This window comes from Mytilus trossulus, unplaced genomic scaffold, assembly GCF_036588685.1.
Source record: "Mytilus trossulus isolate FHL-02 unplaced genomic scaffold, PNRI_Mtr1.1.1.hap1 h1tg000138l__unscaffolded, whole genome shotgun sequence".
Lineage (NCBI taxonomy): Eukaryota > Metazoa > Mollusca > Bivalvia > Mytilida > Mytilidae > Mytilus > Mytilus trossulus.
In genome coordinates this window covers 826,423-847,305 of record NW_026963302.1, presented here as the reverse complement: position 1 = coordinate 847,305, position 20,883 = coordinate 826,423, and the positions used below count along the sequence as shown (strand labels likewise).

General features: G+C 31.0%; 1 protein-coding gene across 1 annotated transcript; it reads left to right on the top strand.

Annotated features, from left to right (window-relative positions):
• The first annotated feature begins 164 nt into the window (after window positions 1-164).
• On the top strand, window positions 165-20,193 carry LOC134700455 (E3 ubiquitin-protein ligase TRIM23-like). Its single transcript, XM_063561849.1, has 10 exons — window positions 165-249; window positions 4,731-5,027; window positions 5,981-6,259; window positions 6,717-6,899; window positions 9,556-9,771; window positions 11,141-11,275; window positions 12,189-12,318; window positions 15,965-16,075; window positions 17,635-17,759; window positions 18,880-20,193. Exons 1-10 carry the CDS (start codon window positions 223-225, stop codon window positions 19,057-19,059), a joined length of 1,683 nt encoding a protein of 560 aa, XP_063417919.1. The 5' UTR covers window positions 165-222; the 3' UTR covers window positions 19,060-20,193.
• Window positions 20,194-20,883: the final 690 nt, after the last annotated feature.

The window sequence follows — 20,883 nt, the reverse complement described above, 5'->3', positions numbered from 1 at the left end:
GAAGCTTCTCCGTCTTTCACATTCTAGTAGTTTTGTAAAATACAAATAAAATGTCCTTATTTAAACAATATACAACTAAAATAATTTGTTTAGTCAAAGACTATTTTTAAAATGATCGGCAAAATAATAGTACCCGGAAAATGCAGCATTTAATTTAGTTTTTATCCTGGGACAAATGGTTGGGGAATAAAAACAAGAGACCACAGACTGGAATAATTGGAAATGAACAACCAGGAAACAACAGACAGGGTTCGTTTTAAGCATCAAAGATTCATTGATCTTCATTTGTTCGTAATTCAGATATCAATATCATCAGATCCAGTTGATTATTTGAATGCATAGATTTTAGACTGACCAAAATGAGGACAATAAAAGTTTGTTATTGTTTCCCATACATGTACTTTCCATCCCAAATATTAAGATTAAGGCACTATATAAGATTAGACACTGGTAAAATCTTAACAAGGAAAATGTAAGACTGCTGGTATAATTCAGCAATGTTTTTGTTATTAGACATACCATGTACAAATAAAATTTACGGGAAATCTCTTCAGACAGTGTCAGGTTCATGTATCTCTACCGATTATATGGATATGCATTGCTGCAATTTGCAATATGAAGCTTTTTGTCAATCGAGCGAAGCCAAAAAGTTCAAAAGGACAATATATTGTGTCGAGCAACTGGGGTTTTACAATATTTATAAATACATGATAAAAAAAAAATCTGATAATCGATTTCTCTGATGGGTCTCACTAATTAGCGACAACAAGCGTCAAGAAGCGACAACAAGCGTCAACAAGCGACAAGAAGCGACGACAAGAATTATTTTAGCGACAGCAAGCGACAAGAAGACTATTTAGCGACAAGAATTTTTTTTTTTTTTTTTATTAAATATTAAATATTAGCAAGGATTTGTATAGTTAGAGATATTAGATATAAAGAAATTTGTATGTCAAGATTTTTTTTGAAATTTACGAGCAGATGTGTTTAATTTAGATGTTTTATTATAAAGATAGACGAAGAAATGAAACATTTGTGAGGAAGAAAGATATTGTGAAGTTTATATTAGTATATTGGTAGATGAAGCTATTAAACATTTGTGAAGAAGAAAGAGATTGAGCTTCTTTTTTTATTTCTAAATATGAAGAATATGTATAAGATAATGGATGTATCTGTTTTCATCAAAGTCAAAGTATAAATAAACGAAAAGAGTTTTAAAAAACAAATTATAAGATAAATAATATATTCTATAACACAAGGAAAACTTTAAAGTAATATCATAATACAATAATTAAACGTAATACTAACATAATAAATGATAAAATAAATATGTAAATAATGTTTCATTTTTTCTATCAATTTTATCTTTCTTGTCGCTAAAATTATTTTCTTTTGCATATTCTTTTAATATTTTTTGCAATAATTTATTTTAATTAAAAAAAAAAATGTTTTGTTGTCGCTAAATAGTTTCTTGTCGCTTGTTGTTGCTAAAATAATTCTTGTTGACGCTTGTTGTCGCTAAAATTCTTGTTGTCGCTAATTAGTGAGACCGTCTCTGATTGTGTTTGTCAATTTTAAATGATAGAAACAAGTTCTGCCTTGTTTCACCAACAAGCAGGAGAATGATGTTGTGAGTTAGGGTCTAACTTATCAATTTTTGTATATTCCAGGGCTTCCAAAAAATATTTTTGCCAGATCAGAGACATATAAATGTATACACATGTGTATATATTTTTTTAGGTGCCGGCTGAAGGATGCCTCTGGGTGTGGGAATTTCTCGTTTCATTGAAGACTTGTTGGTGACCTTCTGCTGTTGTTTTTGCTATGGTTGGGTTGTTGTCTCTTTGACACATTCCCCATTTCCATTCTCAATTTTATGTCTTTGGCCAGATGGACATTTTTGTCTTATGATCTCAATTTTAATCCCTGAAGACTTCAATCTTATTAAAATAAGTTCTCAGCACTTGCTCCTCGATTTTTTATATGTCCCCGTGTGACACTACGATAACGTCTATGCCAGTTCAATAACCAAAGACTTTGAAGCAGCGTTGTTGATTGGCTACAGAAAAGTTCAGCAAATTTGACCTTAGACATGGTTATCAATCAGGTGTATTAAGATCTCACACGGCGACATATAAAAAATCGCGGAGCAAGTGATGAGAACTTATTTTGATAAGATTGTGAAGACTTATAAACAAAAAGCAAGCATTTTAATCAGTTGGTCATCATACATGTAAAAACAATGATTTACACAAAAACGTTTTTTATTTTAAACTTGACATTTGACAGTTCAAACATTTTATTTCTTCATGGTGTTCTTCAGAAAACTGCTTCTGTAGCTCATGTAGACATTAACTTAGCTGTATGTTGAGATACAAGTCTTGTAGGCAACACAGGCAAAGAAGTCACATCCATTCCCAACTGTCTTATTGCTTTCCCTGACTGCAATAAGAGATATATAGGCCCCCAGGTGTTTAAAAAGTCACTTTCTAAAATTCTTTAATTTTCCAATTTGATCAAAGAAATTCAAAGACATGAACACGTTATTTTAAAAGAAGTAAAGTGTGTGCATTGATAATGGAGACTCAGGTCATAGATTATGTCAAAGAAACTTCAGACAAACAAAGTATTTTCTTCTGTTGTTTATTAAAATACTCTGACTGTTTTGGAAATAATTGTAACTTCAATAAGACTTGATTAAAATTGCATTTAACATGTTTAAGAAAAATAAAAAGTTAATGTCAATATTTAAACAGCATGCACATGATATCAGGTTTTTTAAGTTCCTCTTAAAGACAATATAACACAATGCAAAAGCGTTCAAATGAAAAAGGTGTGTAACCTTTTCCTTATCTTATTGAAGTAAACTATCTTATACCTGATATATATTTTCTTGAAATGAATTTTAAATGTAGCAGATGTCAGTTTACCCTTAAGGTTTTAAAAGGTAAAGACTTAAACAGAAGTACAAAACATTGCAATTGGTTAAATAAAACCGTTTTAATTTAGAATTATACGTTAACATATACATGTATACAGATTATGAAATCTTTAGTGGAATTCTGCCTGCAGGGGGCGGATTCAGCCATTTTAAAAAGGGGGGGTTCCCAACCCAGAGTAAAAGGGGGGGGGGGGGATTCCAACTATATGCTCCCATTCAAATGCATTGATCGTCCAAAAAAAAGGGGGGTTCCAACCAACGGAACCCCACCCCTTCTGGATCCGACAATGGTCTGATCCATGCAACTGCCAAAAGCATAGAAGACCTTATCACTACTTGACTATCTACATGTATGTAACATTTCCTAGAAAGCCTAAGGTTCATTTTCACTTTGAGTCTCAAATGTGCAGCTGAAATGTATTTTAATGATATTTAGACATCATGTGGTGAAACGTACATGTACATGTATTTTTTTTTCTGGTTATATCAATATATTACAGAAACATCTGTTATGTTGTATAATTAGAGAAAAACAACGATAAGATGCATTCTCTACGGCAACCATTGTGAATAAAAATGTACACTCTAAAATTATAGGAGGACAAATATTACTGAAATACCGAAACTAATCCAAGAACATCAATGTTGAAAAATATTCAACAAATTACCCAAAAACACAATTCTGCACAACGCATGAGTTATTTAGGAGGATTGTTTGGACATGTATGCTACTAACTTTTACTTATTACAATACAGATTTTACAAATTATGAAGTGATAGTTATTTCATCCAACCAAAAATATGGATAGTGATACGTACTTGGTCTAGAGATTCAATGTTAGATATTCATACGTGAACGTGTTATTTGTCTGACTGTCAGGGTTCACATCATAAATATTGAAATACTGTGGATTCATTAATTTTCGTTGGATACCAATTTTCGTGGATTTCGTGGGTACAAAGAAACAATGAATTTAAATGTTCAACAAAGCGCAAATTTTCTACAGGAATGCATGTGAACTTTGTCAGAACCACGAATTTAAATATCCACGAATATGCAAGTTTTCCTCTATGCACGAAAACTGGTACCCATGAAAATAAATGAATCCACATGAAAACAGTTGATGCACCAACAAGATTTGCAAATTTCAATTTTATAATGATGGATCTAGCCAAAATGTTCATGTTAAGAAATTACTGGAAAGGTACTGTTCAGTCTGCAGCTATATAAAGATAATAAGGTGTGGTATGACTGCAAATGAGACAACTATTCAACAAAGTATAAACGAAGTCATTGTACATTTCTGTAAGCAATTATCAGTATGATTTTAATTAACTTAAAACAAAATCAATAGTTATATTACAAATAAAAAACAGTATTCTTAGCTCTATTTAAAGTGTTCAATTGGTATCCTTCTAGAATAATTATTGAAAAGAAGGTGTGGTATGATTGGAATAAGTTTATTTATGGGGATTGATATGTTTACCCTGATTATATATAAATTTCTGGGCTCGATAAACACCATGCATGTAAAAATTAGGATGTGCTTTTTTGTTTGAAATAAGTTTTCTTCAGGTACAAACAAACTTGCAAACCAAACCAATCAGTCAACTTATTTTGGTCTTTTGTGGATAGTTGTCTCATTGGCAATCATACCACATCTTCTTTTTTGTATTACCACTGTATAGATTTGATCTTCGAAATGTTAATTTGAATCATACTTTGTAGGTTTGATAGTATACATTTTGATACAGTTCCAATGTTGCATGCATATGATTTTATTTTCAGACAATACTTGAATGTCGAGTTTGTGATGATGTGTTCCGTTTCCAAGGAGACAAGGTTCCACGGTTGTTGATGTGTGGCCATACTGTTTGTCATCAGTGTCTGACCAGATTACAAGTTCATGGCACCTCTATCCTGTGTCCATTTGACAGACAGCCCACAGAAATTGGTGATTCTGGAGTATGGGGATTGAAGAAAAATTTTGCATTGCTTGAACTGCTAGAGAAATTACAGTTTACAACTCAAAATGCATCAAATATTAATCTATTTGCACAACAAAATTTAGATAAGGAAAAGGAGGTAGTACACAAAACTGATGTATTTGAGTTTATAATGAGAATTATGCAGAAAATCAAGCATACTTTTATACAACCAGCATTTATAAGTAAAACGATTCATTGTTGCTAAGTAAATTTGATGTAATTAATATAATGTTCATTAAATTTATCATATTTTAAAAGAAATATTAGGAGATAGTTATATTAATTATAATAGAAATACATATAGATATTTTGCAAGAACAGATATTTTTGCTTTTAATCATTTATACCTGTTTAATGGATTCTGTATTCTATTAAGTTCTTTCAACACATTCATTGATAGCTCAAGGGGAAAATTCAGTAAAAAATCTCCCATTGACTTTAATGCTAATCTAAGTGTGGAAATAAATTTATACCTGATTTACCTTTAATAGAAATTAAAATCTTTCATGTATCATTCATGAAAGTACAAATGTAGCCCTATCTTTTGAAACAATAAAAACATTGGGTCATGCGGCTTTTTGGGGCATTCACATGGCTTTGTTTACAAACAATGTAGATTCGCACTGAATTCCTATACTGCCCCCCATTACTTTTCAACCCTGAAGGGAAAAAAATTAGAACATTCAGCATTTTTTTTTTTCCAACTGTAGTTTTGATCCATCTACCAAAAAATATTTATTACAAACATTATCTGCCAATCAGAAGAGCATATAACTTCAGTGTTATACAGAAAGCTCTCCCCTAAATGGGCGGTCCCTGATGACGTATATTTATTTACTGAATTTACCCCTCAACTTGTGAATAGTATTTCTGAATTATCTCCCTTTGTACAGTACATAAAAATAATATCTATGCTTTTATTAATATATTTTAATTAAAAATATGCTTTTATGAAAAAGCACCAGTTAATTTTTTGATGCAAAACAAAACTTAAAAAAAACAAATGTTGTAGATTTTAAGTATTTATATTAAAATGATTTCTTATTACAGTTGGATATTCCATGTGACGAGAATGAACTTCACACAGCTGTGTTATACTGTATGACTTGTAGTACACACTTATGTGTAGAGTGTGCAGAACTTACACATTCCACAAGAACATTAGCTAGACACAAAAGAGTTCCATTATCTGAAAAACCAAAAGAGAATCCAAAATGTCCATATCATCCAATGCATCTAGTAGAATTTGCTTGTTTAGAAGAAGATTGCAAAAATAATCCTTTGATGTGTTATATATGTAAAGATTATGGTAGACATGTTAAACATAGGGTAAAAAAACTTTAATTGTACTCTAAATCTTAATCATTGACATTGTCTTATAACATCAAATTATTTGTGTTAATAAAATAGGCACTTTACTGTGCAATGAATTAGGTTTTATAGAATTTCTTACTGTTAGTCTTTTTATATGAAGAAAATTTTACTGTAAATTTTGCAGTTCAACTTGTGCTTTCCTCTTGTTTGTCAGTATTCTTTTTTAATGATTTTTTTGTTGATTGACTGTCATGTATTTCTTTACCACTCAATATTTATTGATAACATTATGATACAATTTACTTTATAGCAAGAAAATGTCACACATTGGCCATCAATTTTATGCACATTTTTGTGATACATTATTTTCTGTAGAACAGACAACTTCTTAAAATCTTAAAACAAATTGTACACTGTTTGTCACCTCTTTTCTTGTACATTTACATGAATTTTTCAAACTCTTATTTTATAGCATTCTCTATTGGACTCTGAGGCAGAGAACGTAAGGACATCAATAACAAATGCTGTACAGCAAATCAAATCCTTTGGCGAAGAAGTTGCTGATTCAGCAAGAAAATTGGGTGTGACTATACAACAGATAGAGGGTGGTGTACAATTATTACAGAGTCCCGATGGAGTTTCTTCTACACAAAGGGTAGGTATATACATATTATAAAGACAGATGGTCCGAGAACACAATTAATTCGTAGTGCATTTCTTTTAGAACATAAATGAAAATAAAAAAAATCCCACCTGCGCTTTCTCAAAGAAACTTTTACAGTGTGTTGTACTACTTTTGGGACAAATCATATCAAATTTATAGAAAACTTCATCGCCTCTAACTCAAAATATGGACAATTTTATGTTTAGGGCGTCTTGAAATATTTTGACAGCTTCCGAAGTGCTCATTTTCAACCTTTTTCAGCTGGACCAAATCACTACTTTCCTTTAAAATTCTGGACCCAAATTTTTTTACAGTGTAATTTCATCCCCCTACTTGCAATTTGAAGCATTGAACATGGAGAAATAAATTTGGAAGGGGTATAAAAATTAATGGCAAGTAACCCACTGTCAACACTAGGGACTATATTTGTGAACAACGAAAATCAAGGGACGACAATGGTGGTCTCGGACCTAATAGGGTAGAAAGAGTTGACAAATCTTAAAAAAACTTGGTATGAACAAAGTTTAATGTATTATAACACTGCTTACAAAGTTTCATGACAATAGGATGTATATTATAGACATTAAGTTAAGTTCTATACTCATCTTTGCGTGTAAAATTTTGACGTTAAAATTGAAAAATTTCAACTATCAACATTTGGGGCTTTAAAAATTAAAATATTGCAAATAAATTCTTTTTAAATGCCTTCATATATAACTTATCATGTACTAAAAGCAATAGAGTACTCATTTGATTTATCAGATTTGGCATAATTATTCAAAAGTCAAATTTATATCAGCCCGTGCCTAAAAATTTAGGTTTTTCAATGAAGGGGGACCTTACATAAAGATGTAATATTTTCCAGCAATTTTAAATTTGTGAAGCTTTTTGGTTATAAATAATCCTCACATATGTATTTAAAGTACTTTAAATGGAAAGAAAAGTTACAAATAACATATCATATTAGTTTAAAAGGGTCTTAGGCCAAGTAAGACTGGAAAAAAATTAGGGTCAATTTAGGCTGTGCCACATATTTACATTAAAAAATGCATATTGAGGCTATAAAAAATAAAAATTTGTGTCTTTTTTATCATTTCTATACTCATGTGACATGATACAACAAATCTGAGCACAAAAAGACTCTTACAATTAACTTTTCTTACAAGCAGTATGGGCTGAAACAAAGAGTTTTGCCTTTTTAGGGAAAAACTTGCATGCAATTTATTCTCAACAGGCTTATATTTAAACCACTTGCTATCCTACAGAAGAAAAGAAATATATTATGTGAAATGGAACAGGTACAATAGACATTGTAAAGTGCATTTGATACAAATTTAGTGAGGTCTCTAATATGGACATCAAATTTTATATACCAAGCTTCCCACTATTGACTTCATCCAAACAAGGCGTTAGACAAGGGTCATTTATACAACACACTTTGCACATTTTATCTGAGATAAACTTCTTTTCTGTAGATTCAGAGTTCATAAATAAGTAAAAGAAGCAGATAAAGGCATAGAAACACAAATATTGACACATAAAAACCTGTCAGATAGAAAGTCAGGATGCTATTTATGCATCAATATTGGAAAAGTTATAAAATGCCTATTTTGACCATAAAATGCCAAAATTTGTCATTTTTGCAGAAATTCTATAAAATAAAAGCTTAAATCCTTTAGTTTCATGCTATTTGACAAGTTGATACCATCAAATCATTTAGGGAAGTTGCCAGAGTACAATTTCTATATTTACAGATTTCACCTCTTAGGTCCGAGAACACAATTAATTCGTAGTGCATTTCTTTTAGAACATAAATGAAAATAAAAAAAATCCCACCTGCGCTTTCTCAAAGAAACTTTTACAGTGTGTTGTACTACTTTTGGGACAAATCATATCAAATTTATAGAAAACTTCATCGCCTCTAACTCAAAATATGGACAATTTTATGTTAAGGGCGTCTTGAAATATTTTGACAGCTTCCGAAGTGCTCATTTTCAACCTTTTTCAGCTGGACCAAATCACTACTTTCCTTTAAAATTCTGGACCCAAATTTTTTTACAGTGTAATTTCATCCCCCTACTTGCAATTTGAAGCATTGAACATGGAGAAATAAATTTGGAAGGGGTATAAAAATTAATGGCAAGTAACCCACTGTCAACACTAGGGACTATATTTGTGAACAACGAAAATCAAGGGACGACAATGGTGGTCTCGGACCAGATATATTCAGTGCATTGTATATTTACTACCTTTTTGATAATGCTATGTCAGAATAGGTAGTATTTTCAAAGTTAAATAGCTGGCTGTTTGTTGTACTGACTCACAGAACTAATGAATTATTTACACCAGTTTTACAATAGCCTAATCCTCCCAAATTGCCTATTTAGACTATATGTCGTAAAAGTAAAGCACACTATGTAAACCTGTGGTCGATGTATCAACAACTTGAACATCATTAAAGATGTCACATGAATGGAAAGCAGGGTCAATGTATGTTCACTATTTATGATATAGAAAGCTATCTTATGAATGAATGTGCAAAGTACTCGCTATATACTGGTTCATATAATTTGTGTTTAATGTCAAATGTTTAAAATATAACTCTCTATAAAGGAAACATTTTTCATTGTCTTACCTTTTATTTTAGGTTCCAGGTACTGCAGAACAGTCAAGGGCAAAAATTAAACAGTATTTTTATGATTTACGAGAGACATTAAACAGACAGGAAGTGGCTGCCCTGACAACTGTTGACACACATATTCGTGAGAAACTGTGCATGCTTCGCCAACAACAAGAAGATATGGCAATCTTGTTGTCTCAAATATCTGCTGTGTGCCACCAGTGTGAAATCACATTGCAACAAGTAATATATAAAATTAAAACTAGAAATTATTTTGGTCACACTGTGGATTCATTATTATTTGTTGTATACCAATTTTTCGTGGGTTTTGTGGGAACCATGAATTTAAATGTTCAACAACAACAAAAAAAGTTATATTCAGATTTTGCCAAAACCATATCCATTAAAATGCAAGGTATCCACAATCCAAGAAAATTGGTACCCACAAAAATGTATGAATCCACAGTAATATGAAACTTTGTATAGATAGTATTAAGGTAGCACAATACAAAGATTTCATAACTCCAACTCCCAAGTTTTAAAATGCTGTAACTTTCTTAATAATGCTTGAAAATTTATAAAAGTGGTAGTTTTGGATAGCTAACAGATTACTTGTTCCAATTAATTCAATGTTAGTATTATGCAACAATTATGTAACCAATTATAATGTTAACGGTGTCTAAAATATTTTCCACCAAATTTCCACTTTCAAATAAAATTAGCTTCTGCATAGGTATCCCTAGAGGGTTGATTTTATTATATGTTGTTCCTATGGCCATTATCTACAAAAGGGTGTCTCAGATTTCAGATAGAATGTATAGAACAAATTTTACAGCTAATTAAACATTATCTTCTTTTATGTGGTTAGGATGTTTTCACTAATTGGAGATTTATGAGAGAATAGAATACCATAGAGACAACCTGAGACACCCTTTTGAAGCCCATGATGTGTTGATTAAGATTTCGTTAAAATTTTCTGTATAGTTAAAGAGATGATAGAGCTAAATTCATTCAAGTGACCTTACCCAGATTTTGCCACTAATTACATAATGATTGCATAATAAAAATATTGCATTCATTTAAAAGATTTATCTTTTACCTATCTATATATACCTCTTTTATTACTTTCTATGCATTCATAAGAAAGTTACAGCATTTCAAAGTTAAGTGATTGGACGTAAACAAATCTTTGTATTGTGCTACCTTAAATGTGTAAAGTAGGTTATATGATTTTGTCAGCTGTAGCAATAATTTTGTATTAGTTTTAATTACTTGGAAATTTGTTTTTATGATATTTGGAAACTACTACAACTAACCTTACAGGATATGTTCTTTACAAAATAGATACAACACATACAGATAAAAATTTAAAATTTAAAATCCTTTTGTCCTTATATAAGTATGTATTTATTAACAAAACGTTTGCATAACATTTTGTCTAAACAAGTTTTAAAGCATATTTTCATTGAAACGATGCAGAGATGAAAAAGAAGTCTCATAACCGGTATTTAACCGAACAGGCAAACTACTGGATAATATGAGTTATCTCCCATTTTGTAATTCTTGAAGTTATTAAAATCAATTTTGAAAAGGATTCCTTTGATTGTTTTAGGATGCAGCTAAGATTCTGTTAGCTAAACAAGACGTGAAGACTTTATTGGAGACAATACAGAAACAACAACAACAGTTTTCTGATGTTCCAGAACAATTACCATTAGATCCTGCTATACCAATTACATTTACTAAGGTCAGTGATTCTTGTCTTGTCTCCGTTAAGCATCCTTTATAAGGATCACCACCATGAGTTATGGCGTATAAAGGAAGCATTTGGAGCCTGTATCAGTACAGATAAATGTGAGCATTTGCCTACCCAATTCCTGAGCCAGGCTGTGACGGGTCTTATTACCAGAAAGTTAACCTCCCCTAAACATAATACAATACAACAAAATAAAACATACCAACTCACACACTCACCTGATTTGCTCAGTCCTCAAAGTATAAAAAGTGTATTGTTATTTGTAAATATTTTATTTAACAGGAAATATTTTGATGCTTCATGTTCTGCTGTTTTGTTAAGGATTATCCTGTGAAGTTTAAATGCTGTATGATTAGTAACCCAAAATCCAAGATTCAGAAATAAAAATATTTTGTTGGTAGTATTAAAAGAACAGTCAAACAAGCAACACACATATATTAGAAAATGATTCAAAATTTGTTCCTTCCTGATGTAAATATATGCAATTTTGTAACAGATATACTGAAATGACATTATTGTGTACAACATTTCAAAGTTACAGGTGAAAGAGGGGCGTAAAGGGAGGGTATCTGCACGGTAGAACGCGAAATATAATTGCCATTTAACGAAAAGCGAACAATTAAAAATTTCCTGCACGTGATCTTTTTACCGATTTCACGGAAATGGTGAATAACGAACCTTTTCACGACTGCACGTGAAAAAAAATGGCAAAACACGTTGCACGAAAAAATAACCCTTTACCACCCTCATGTAAACTACATAGAAGCAGATATTTTTTGGAAAAAATGTAAATACATGTAACAGTTTATTTATTAGTCATGGGCAAATTTAAAACACCTTTGTTTACAAATCAAAAGGGACATGTCATAGAACGATTATTTTTACATTTTATTTTATTTTTCAGGATAACCGTGTTCATATTGGTCCAAAAATAGAGATGAGGGTTGTAACCCTGGGTTTAGATCATGCTGGAAAAACTAGTATCTTATTTAAATTAAAACAAAATGAATTTATACAAACTATTCCAACAATCGGTAAGGAATGTTTAAGATAGTCCAATAGTTTCTAACTTGATAACATCTATTTTAAATGCAGATGCACTAAGCACTGTTAATAATAAGAAGACTGGAAACAGATTTTTTACCTCACCTGGCCCAGAGGGCCAAGTGAGCTTTTCTCATCACTTGGCGTCTGGCGTCGTAAGGCGTTAATTTTTACAAAAATCTTCTCCTCTGAAACTACTGGGCCAAATTTAACCAAACTTGGCCACAATCATTATTAGTGTCCGGTGACCCGGCAAAGCAACCAAGATGGCCGCCATGGCTTAAAATAGAACAAAGGGGTAAAATGTAGTTTTTGGCTTATAACTCAAAAAACCAAAGCATTTAGAGCAAATCTGACAGGGGTAAATTGTTAATCAGGTGAAGATCTATATGCCCTGATATTTTCGTTGTTAGGTTGCTGCCCCTGAATTGGTAATTTTAAGGAAATTTTGCTGTTTTTGGTTATTATCTTGAATATTACTATAGATAGAGATAAACTGTAAACAGCAAAAATGATCAGCAAAGTAAGACCTTAAAATAAGTCGACATGACCAAAATGATCAATTGACCCCCCTGGAGTTATTGCCCTTTATAGTCAATTTTTAACAATTTTCATAAAATTAGTCAATTTTTACTAACATTTTCCACTGAAACTACTTGGCCAATCATTATAGAAAAGAATAATTGTACACAGCAAGAATGTTCAGTAAAGTTAGATCTACAAACACATCACCATCACCAAAACACAATTTTGTCATGAATCCATCTGTGTCCTTTGATGAATATTCACATAGACCAAAGTGAGCGACACAGGCTCTTTAGAGCCTCTAGTTTGTAAATCTTAGTAATCTTTTACAAAAATCTTGTCCTCTGAAACTACTAGGCAAAATTAAACCAAACTTGGCCATAATCATCATTGGGGTATCTAGTTTAAAAAATGTGTTTGGTAACTGGCCAACAAACCAAGATGGTTGCCATGGCTAAAAATGGCTTATAACTAAAAAAACAAAGCATTAAGAGCAAATCTGACAGGTAGTAAAATTTTTGATCAGGTCAAGATCTATCTGTGCTTGAATTTTCAGATGAATCAGATAACCAGATGTTAGGTTGCTGCCCCTGAATTGATAATTTTAAGGAAATTTTGCTGTTTTTTGTTATCATCTTGATCATTATTATACGACCGCAAATTTTGAAAAAATTTTCGTCGTATATTGCTATCACGTTGGCGTCGTCGTCGTCCGAATACTTTTAGTTTTCGCACTCTAACTTAAGTAAAAGTGAATAGAAATCTATGAAATTTTAACACAAGGTTTATGACCATAAAAGGAAGGCTGGTATTGATTTTGGGAGTTTTGGTCCCAACATTTTAGGAATTAGGGGCCAAAAAGGCCCAAATAAGCATTTTCTTGGTTTTCGCACTATAACTTTAGTTTAAGTTAATAGAAATCTATGAAATTTTGACACAAGGTTTATGACCACAAAAGAAAGGTTGGTATTGATTTTGGGAGTTTTGGTTTCAACAGTTTAGGAATTAGGGGCCACAAAAGGGCCCAAATAAGCATTATTCTTGGTTTTCGCACAATAACTTTAGTTAAAGTAAATAGAAAACTATGAAATTTAAACACAAGGTTTATGACTATAAAAGGAAGGTTGGTATTGATTTTTGGAGTTTTGGTCTCAACAGTTTAGGAAAAAGGGGCCCAAAGGGTCCAAAATTAAACTTTGTTTGATTTCATCAAAATTGAATAATTGGGGTTCTTTAATATGCCGAATCTAACTGTGTATGTAGATTCTTAATTTTTGGTCCCGTTTTCAAATTGGTCTACATTAAGGTCCAAAGGGTCCAAAATTAAACTTAGTTTGATTTTAACAAAAATTGAAACCTGGGGGTTCTTTGATATGCTGAATCTAAAAATGTACTTAGATTTTTTATTATTGGCCCAGTTTTCAAGTTGGCCCAAATCGAGGTCCAAAATTAAACATTGTTTGATTTCATCAAAAATTGAATAATTGGGGTTCTTTGATATGCCAAATCTAACTGTGTATGTAGATTCTTAATTTTTGGTCCAGTTTTAAAATTGGTCTAAATTAAAGTGCAAAGGGTCCAAAATTAAACTAAGTTTGATTTTAACAAAAATTAAATTCTTGGGCCTCTTTGATATGCTGAATCTAAACATGTACTTAGATTTTTGATTATGGGCCCAGTTTTCAAGTTGGTCCAAATCAGGATCTAAAATTATTATATTAAGTATTGTGCAATAGCAAGTCTTTTCAATTGCACAGTATTGTGCAATGGCAAGAAATATATAATTTCACAATATTGTGAAATAGCAAATTTTTTTAATTAAGAGTTATCTTTCTTTGTCCAGTATAGTAAGCAAGAAATATCTGCAAGAATTTTTTTTAATTGGAGTTATCTTTCTTTGTCCAGAATCAACTTAAATCTTTGTTATATACAATATACAATGTATATTCACTTTTTACTACCAACTGATAAATTTAAATAATCTTTACCATTCATTGATAACAAGCAGTTTTTTTACATCTTAATATTTTATGATGTATTTAAATGAGTAGTAATTGTTGCAAACTCCATTAGAATATTTTAATTGAAATTAGTTTTGGAATAAGGGAAAGGGGGATGTGATTAAAAAATTGGGTTCAATTTTTCTCATTTGAAATTTCATAAATAAAAAGAAAATTTCTTCAAACATTTTTTTGAGAGGATTAATATTCAACAGCATAGTGAATTGCTCTAAGAGAAATTAAAAATTTTAAGTTCATTTGAATACATTCATTCTGTGTCAGAAACCTATGCTGTGTCAACTATTTAATCACAATCCAAATTTAGAGCGGAATCCAGCTTGAATGTTGTGTCCATACTTGCCCCAACCGTTCAGGGTTCAACCTCTGCGGTCGTATAAAGCTACGCCCTGCGGAGCATCTGGTTATAGATAGAGATAATGTACAGCAAAGTAAGACCTAAAAATAAGTCAACATGACCAATATGGTCAATTGACCTCCTAAGAAGTTATTGTCCGTCATCGTCAATTTTTAACAACTTTCATAAAATTTGTAGATTTTCACTAACATTTTCCACAGAAACTACTCTTATAGATAGAGATAATTGTAAGCAGCAAGAATGTTTAGTAAAGTAAGATCTACAAACACATCACCATCACCAAAACACAATTTTGTCATGAATCCATCTGTGTCCTTTGTTTAATATTCACATAGGCCAAGGTGAGCAACACAGGCTCTTTAAAGCCTCTAGTTTTATCTCAGTTTGAATTTAAAGAACATAATTAAATAAAAGATTATGAAAGGTGGAATGCAGAAACAATTGCAAATTAGATTATAACATTAAAATGATGTAAAGTTTTATGCAGAAACAAGAATGAAAAGTGATATGAATTGTGTATACATATTGTGTTTTCTTTAAACTGTTTATTGCACATTTTTACTATTTTTCTTATTTTTTCTTGCAGTCTGCTTGCCTATACCTTTGTATTAGATATTGACAATATATTCAATTCTGTAACACCCACCAGAAACCTATTGTTTTTGCACACTACAAAAGAGAGCTTAAACATGTATATCTAACAACATGAACAAAAGCAATTTCTTTTTCTTTTAGGTTTTAATGTAGAAACAATAGAATATAAGAATTTGAAGTTTACAATTTGGGATGTTGGAGGACAACATAAAATAAGGCCATTGTGGAAACATTATTACTTCAATACTCAAGGTAATAAAAGGGACAAACATCAGTGTTTCTTTATGTAAATAAATTCATAACTAGTGCTAACGAAACTGTTATCTTAAAGAAATGTAAATATGTCAGATAAATAATTAGTTTGTATTTCTGAAATGATTTTTAACTACCACTCAGTGAAGTTGGTGTTTATAGCAATCATTGTTTCTGTTTATCTAGATGTTCATTCAATGGTTCCTCTATCTGCACATAGTATATCCAGTTGTCCAAAACTAGTAATAAGTTATCATTGAAACTTTAAGAATATATTTATTACTTCGATTTTTATGTGGGGTAATCCTCATCAATACAGATGCATTTTCTCACTGGTTTTCTAGTTAACTTTGAAATTCAGTACCTTTAATCCATTTAAATGCTAATGATATCAATATTTTTTATGTAAGATATCCACCTGTTCAAAAATCTGCAATGGGAGATAACTCCGTCGAAAAAGCTGTAAAACCAACTATTAGTATTTATTTTGATCTTGTAATTGACAAATTTTCAATTTTCTTTTTTATGAATTAACTGCCCTTATTGACCTGGTGTCATTTGGGGGGAGATGTGTTATTGGACATTGTTTCATGAAAATATGTGCTTTGTGACATCAAATATTTTCAAAGAAAAAGCACAAATCGGAAGATTGTGTATCATTTTTTTGGCTATCTCACAACTATCATGAGTTTTAGGCCCTTGGATTTATGGTGTGTTAATTTAATTTGTAAATATTTTTTGAAATGTTCAACATAACATGTCCATTTAGGTCCACCTAAGTTTTGCTTTCTTTCAATATACTGGGAAATAGTTTTGTACCAAAAGAAAAGCTTTTTGATTGAATTTCTTCATTAAGACATTTCTACAACAGTGTGCTTTCAGATATTGCTATTTACAACAAGATAAGTTCTAAGCACTTCTCTTTTATATTCACAAAATTTCTTCATTAAAGTACTTTAAATACAAACTATCAATAAAAATCTAGAATACAACTGATAATGTATTATCTGACAACATGATGAGAAATTATATATTGTAGAAATGTTAGTAACTTTATAATCTTGTTTTCAAAATTTGCATGTTTGTTTCAATTTGCTATATTAATAATAGACAACTTTCGAATTCGATGCATTTCCATCAAAAATTCTGGTTTTAGTGAACGTCATTTGTGTGTTTAGGGGCGGCGTCACTTCCATTCCAATGTTGAGCGAGTGGTTGGAAAACTATAATTCTATATTGTACAAATTATTCAGCAAATTGAATTCTCAAAATTGACAATCAGCATTGCTGTCATTAGGGAATAGTCATTAAGTACCTACAGAACAACCATTATTTCTAGTTTATCCTGCACAATGACAATCACTAAGACGCTTGATGAACGTAAATAGTGCAGGGATACAGGGGACCCCCTCTATCTGGTAAATGACGTCATAAAGGCACGTATAATTGACGAGTTTTTTTCCAGTGACGGATGAACTCGAAAGTAGTCTATTGATATAAAATACACTGAAACAGGTATGAAGTATAGAAAAAATTATTTTACGACTGTTTAATTTCAGCTGTAATATATGTGATAGACAGTAATAATAAAGACAGACTAGCAGAGGCACAAAATGAACTTGCCAAATTAGTACAAGAAAAAGAACTGAGAGAAGCTTCATTGCTTATTTTTGTTAATAAACAGGTAACAAATTTTAAACTACTAAAAAGTACCTTTTATACATAGAAAAAATTATGATTTAAATAAACTCATTATAGATACCAGGACTAAATTTAGTATATACACCAGAAAAAGACTCATCAGTGACGCTCAAATCCAAAAAAGTTTTTAAAAAGCCAAATAATGTATGAAATTGAAGAGAATTGAGGACCAAAATTCCTAAAAGTTTGCCAAATGCAGCTAAGGTAATCAATGCCTGCGGTAGAAAAGCCATATTTTCAAAAAAAAACATTTGACAGTTTAAAATGTAAAGATGTTATTTTGGAATACAGGATACCATATTACAAATATACAAGTAAAAACTAACAACTAAAATCTATGTTTTGGTCTCCAACAATGATAGTAAAGTGGCACTAAATGGAGAGCTTAGGAAAACGCTACTGTGGATTCATTAATATTCGTTGGATATCAATTTTCATGGATTTCATGGGTACTTAGGAACCACGAATTCAAATATTCAACGAACTACAAATTTTCTAAATGATTGTATGCAGACTTGATAAAAACCATGAAATTAAATATCCACGAATATGCATTTTTTCCTCAAACCACGAAAATTGGTACCCACGAATATAAATGAATCCACAGTATATTAAATTGTTTTAAAGTATTACAGAATATATAACAAAGCAAGCCTAAAATCTCTACCTGTTTCCATGCCTCTAACAAATAATTATATTTTTCAAGACAATGTTCTGCGTATATGATTGTATGAAGATGTGGTATAATTGACAAAAGGACATTTCACCAAAGTTCAAATAAAAGAATTTGGCGGGTTAAACATGTTTTTGAGCACTCAAACCTAGTTCTAATCTCGGACAGTGGTGTAACAGTACAATATAAGAACAAACTATAAAATCTGTTGAAAAAGGCTTAATTCATCAGATAGATACACATAAAAATACATACAGTTATTTGGTTTAAAATGCACCTAAATTTCTGTTATTTAAACCAGTGTAACAACAAATGCTTTTTCAAATATAAAAAAACACCAAGCAGAAATAGCTTTCAGTTTTGCTAGGGACAAGGACTTATATTGTGTTTGTCTACACTCAACATGATGATTTATCTTTTTTTCCTGTAGGATATACAGCCATGTGTTTCTATAGAAGAAGTAACAGAATCGTTTGGACTGTTTAAGTTATGTTGTAATCGTAGTTGGCATATACAGGCTTGTGATGCAAACAGTGGTAATGGACTAAAGGATGGATTAGAGTGGTTATCTAGACAGATGGTTGCTGCAGGGGCACCAGATTTGGCTTAAAACTGGTTCACTGCTGAGAGTAATGTGTGATTATGACATTTTGAGGGTTTTTACATTACTCATTTGTTTATTAAGCTTTTATGAAGATATTTCAATTTAACTTGAGATCTTGCCTTGCAGTGGATATATATGTCCATAACAGGATTTACAGAATTGTCATCATTTAAAACAAGAAAGACAAAGTCAACCTTTAAAGTTCTTTTTTTCTTTTTTAGCCATGACATGGTTAGTTGATTTTTCGATCTAATAGTTTGAATGCCCCTCTGATATCTTTTGCCCTTTTTTTTCTTCCTAAGGACAACTTTATTGATGATAGAAAAGGAAGATAAAACTTTAGTCCCAAATCAATTACAATCTTTCAATAAGATTATGTGTTGAAATTCATTATCGTTATCATTCTATGCATGACAGTCAGTGTTGTTGTCTGAAACTGGGGTATCTTGGTCATTAAAATGTTCATCTGAACAAGTTCACTAGCAGTATTGGTTTTATTCGACCTTGAAAATGGAAACATATCATTTTGATTGGCTCTTGATCAGGATATGGACCAAAGGATACAAAATGCACATATCAAATCATATTTGAGATGGACCACAATGCAAGAAGGTTTTGATTTAATTACATCTTATGACCATTGTAAATATAAAATTAATTTATAATATTGTGTACTATTAGCTGTATGAATTTAGTTAATTGAGTACACTTCACTTCTTTTTTCTGTATTTTTTTCTCAAAAAACATTTCTTGTTTTTATTGACAATAACAGTATTTAAATGAGGGCTTCATTGTATTTTTGTTTTGAATCCGTTTTGATATTTACAAGACTTCATGAGCCTTTTGTTGGTCAATAGGTAAAACATGGGTGAAAAGCTGATAGAAACAAGACTAATTGTTGGATGACTCAGGCAATATGTCAAAATAGCTATTGTGAGATGAGGTACTTGTGTGGGAAAATTTAATGATTATAAGTTTTTTGTGGATTTTTTGTTGTTGATTTTTTTAATGGTGATGTGAACATGAACTTATCTTGTGTTGTTATTATTATTTGTTATGTATTTTGTTAATAGCATTTTTAATGTGTACCTCTATGAATGTGCTGCTGTTATATGATACTGGTAATAAAATTATAAAATATTTATTGCTTTGTTTTTATTGCTTTTAGTTGTTGTCAGATAAAAAATAGATCTTATATTTTGCTCCTTTAGATTGTTTGTCAGTCGCTTGTACTTTGTTTTAAATAAATTGGAAATTGTACAAGATCTTAATTTCAAATAATAATACTGTAAATTCAGAAATTATTGTGTGCATTTATTATAGTGATTTTGTCATATTGTACTAAATCCGATTTTTTATTTTTGCGATATTTTGAAAAATCCAGTTTAATTCATAAAATTTTCAAAATGCAAGTTTAAGTTATTGCGATTATAACCCCCTCACATTTTTTTTGCAATAATAAAATCATAACTGTAATTCCTGAATTTGCAGTATACTTATTTAATTAATGATATAAAATCTTTGTATCGGGTATATAATTTTGCAAATCCTGCTTATAGTGAAAAGCAACGGATGGATGGATATGCAAGACAAAAGTCCTTTTTTGTGTAATGAGCTCCTCTTACAGTTCTTAACACAGATCCTTCAAACTTAAACATGTACCTGCTTAGTTTTATTAACTCCCCCACAGTTGTCTTTCCTGGACCTTAAATTTTTCAATGTCTATATCTAAATTGAAGCCTCGTCTCTTCCTTTAGGCAATTCCAGATTTTTTGCAGCTTTCCTGAAAGATTAAACTTAATCATTTCAACAGGATTTTTAATAGAGTGA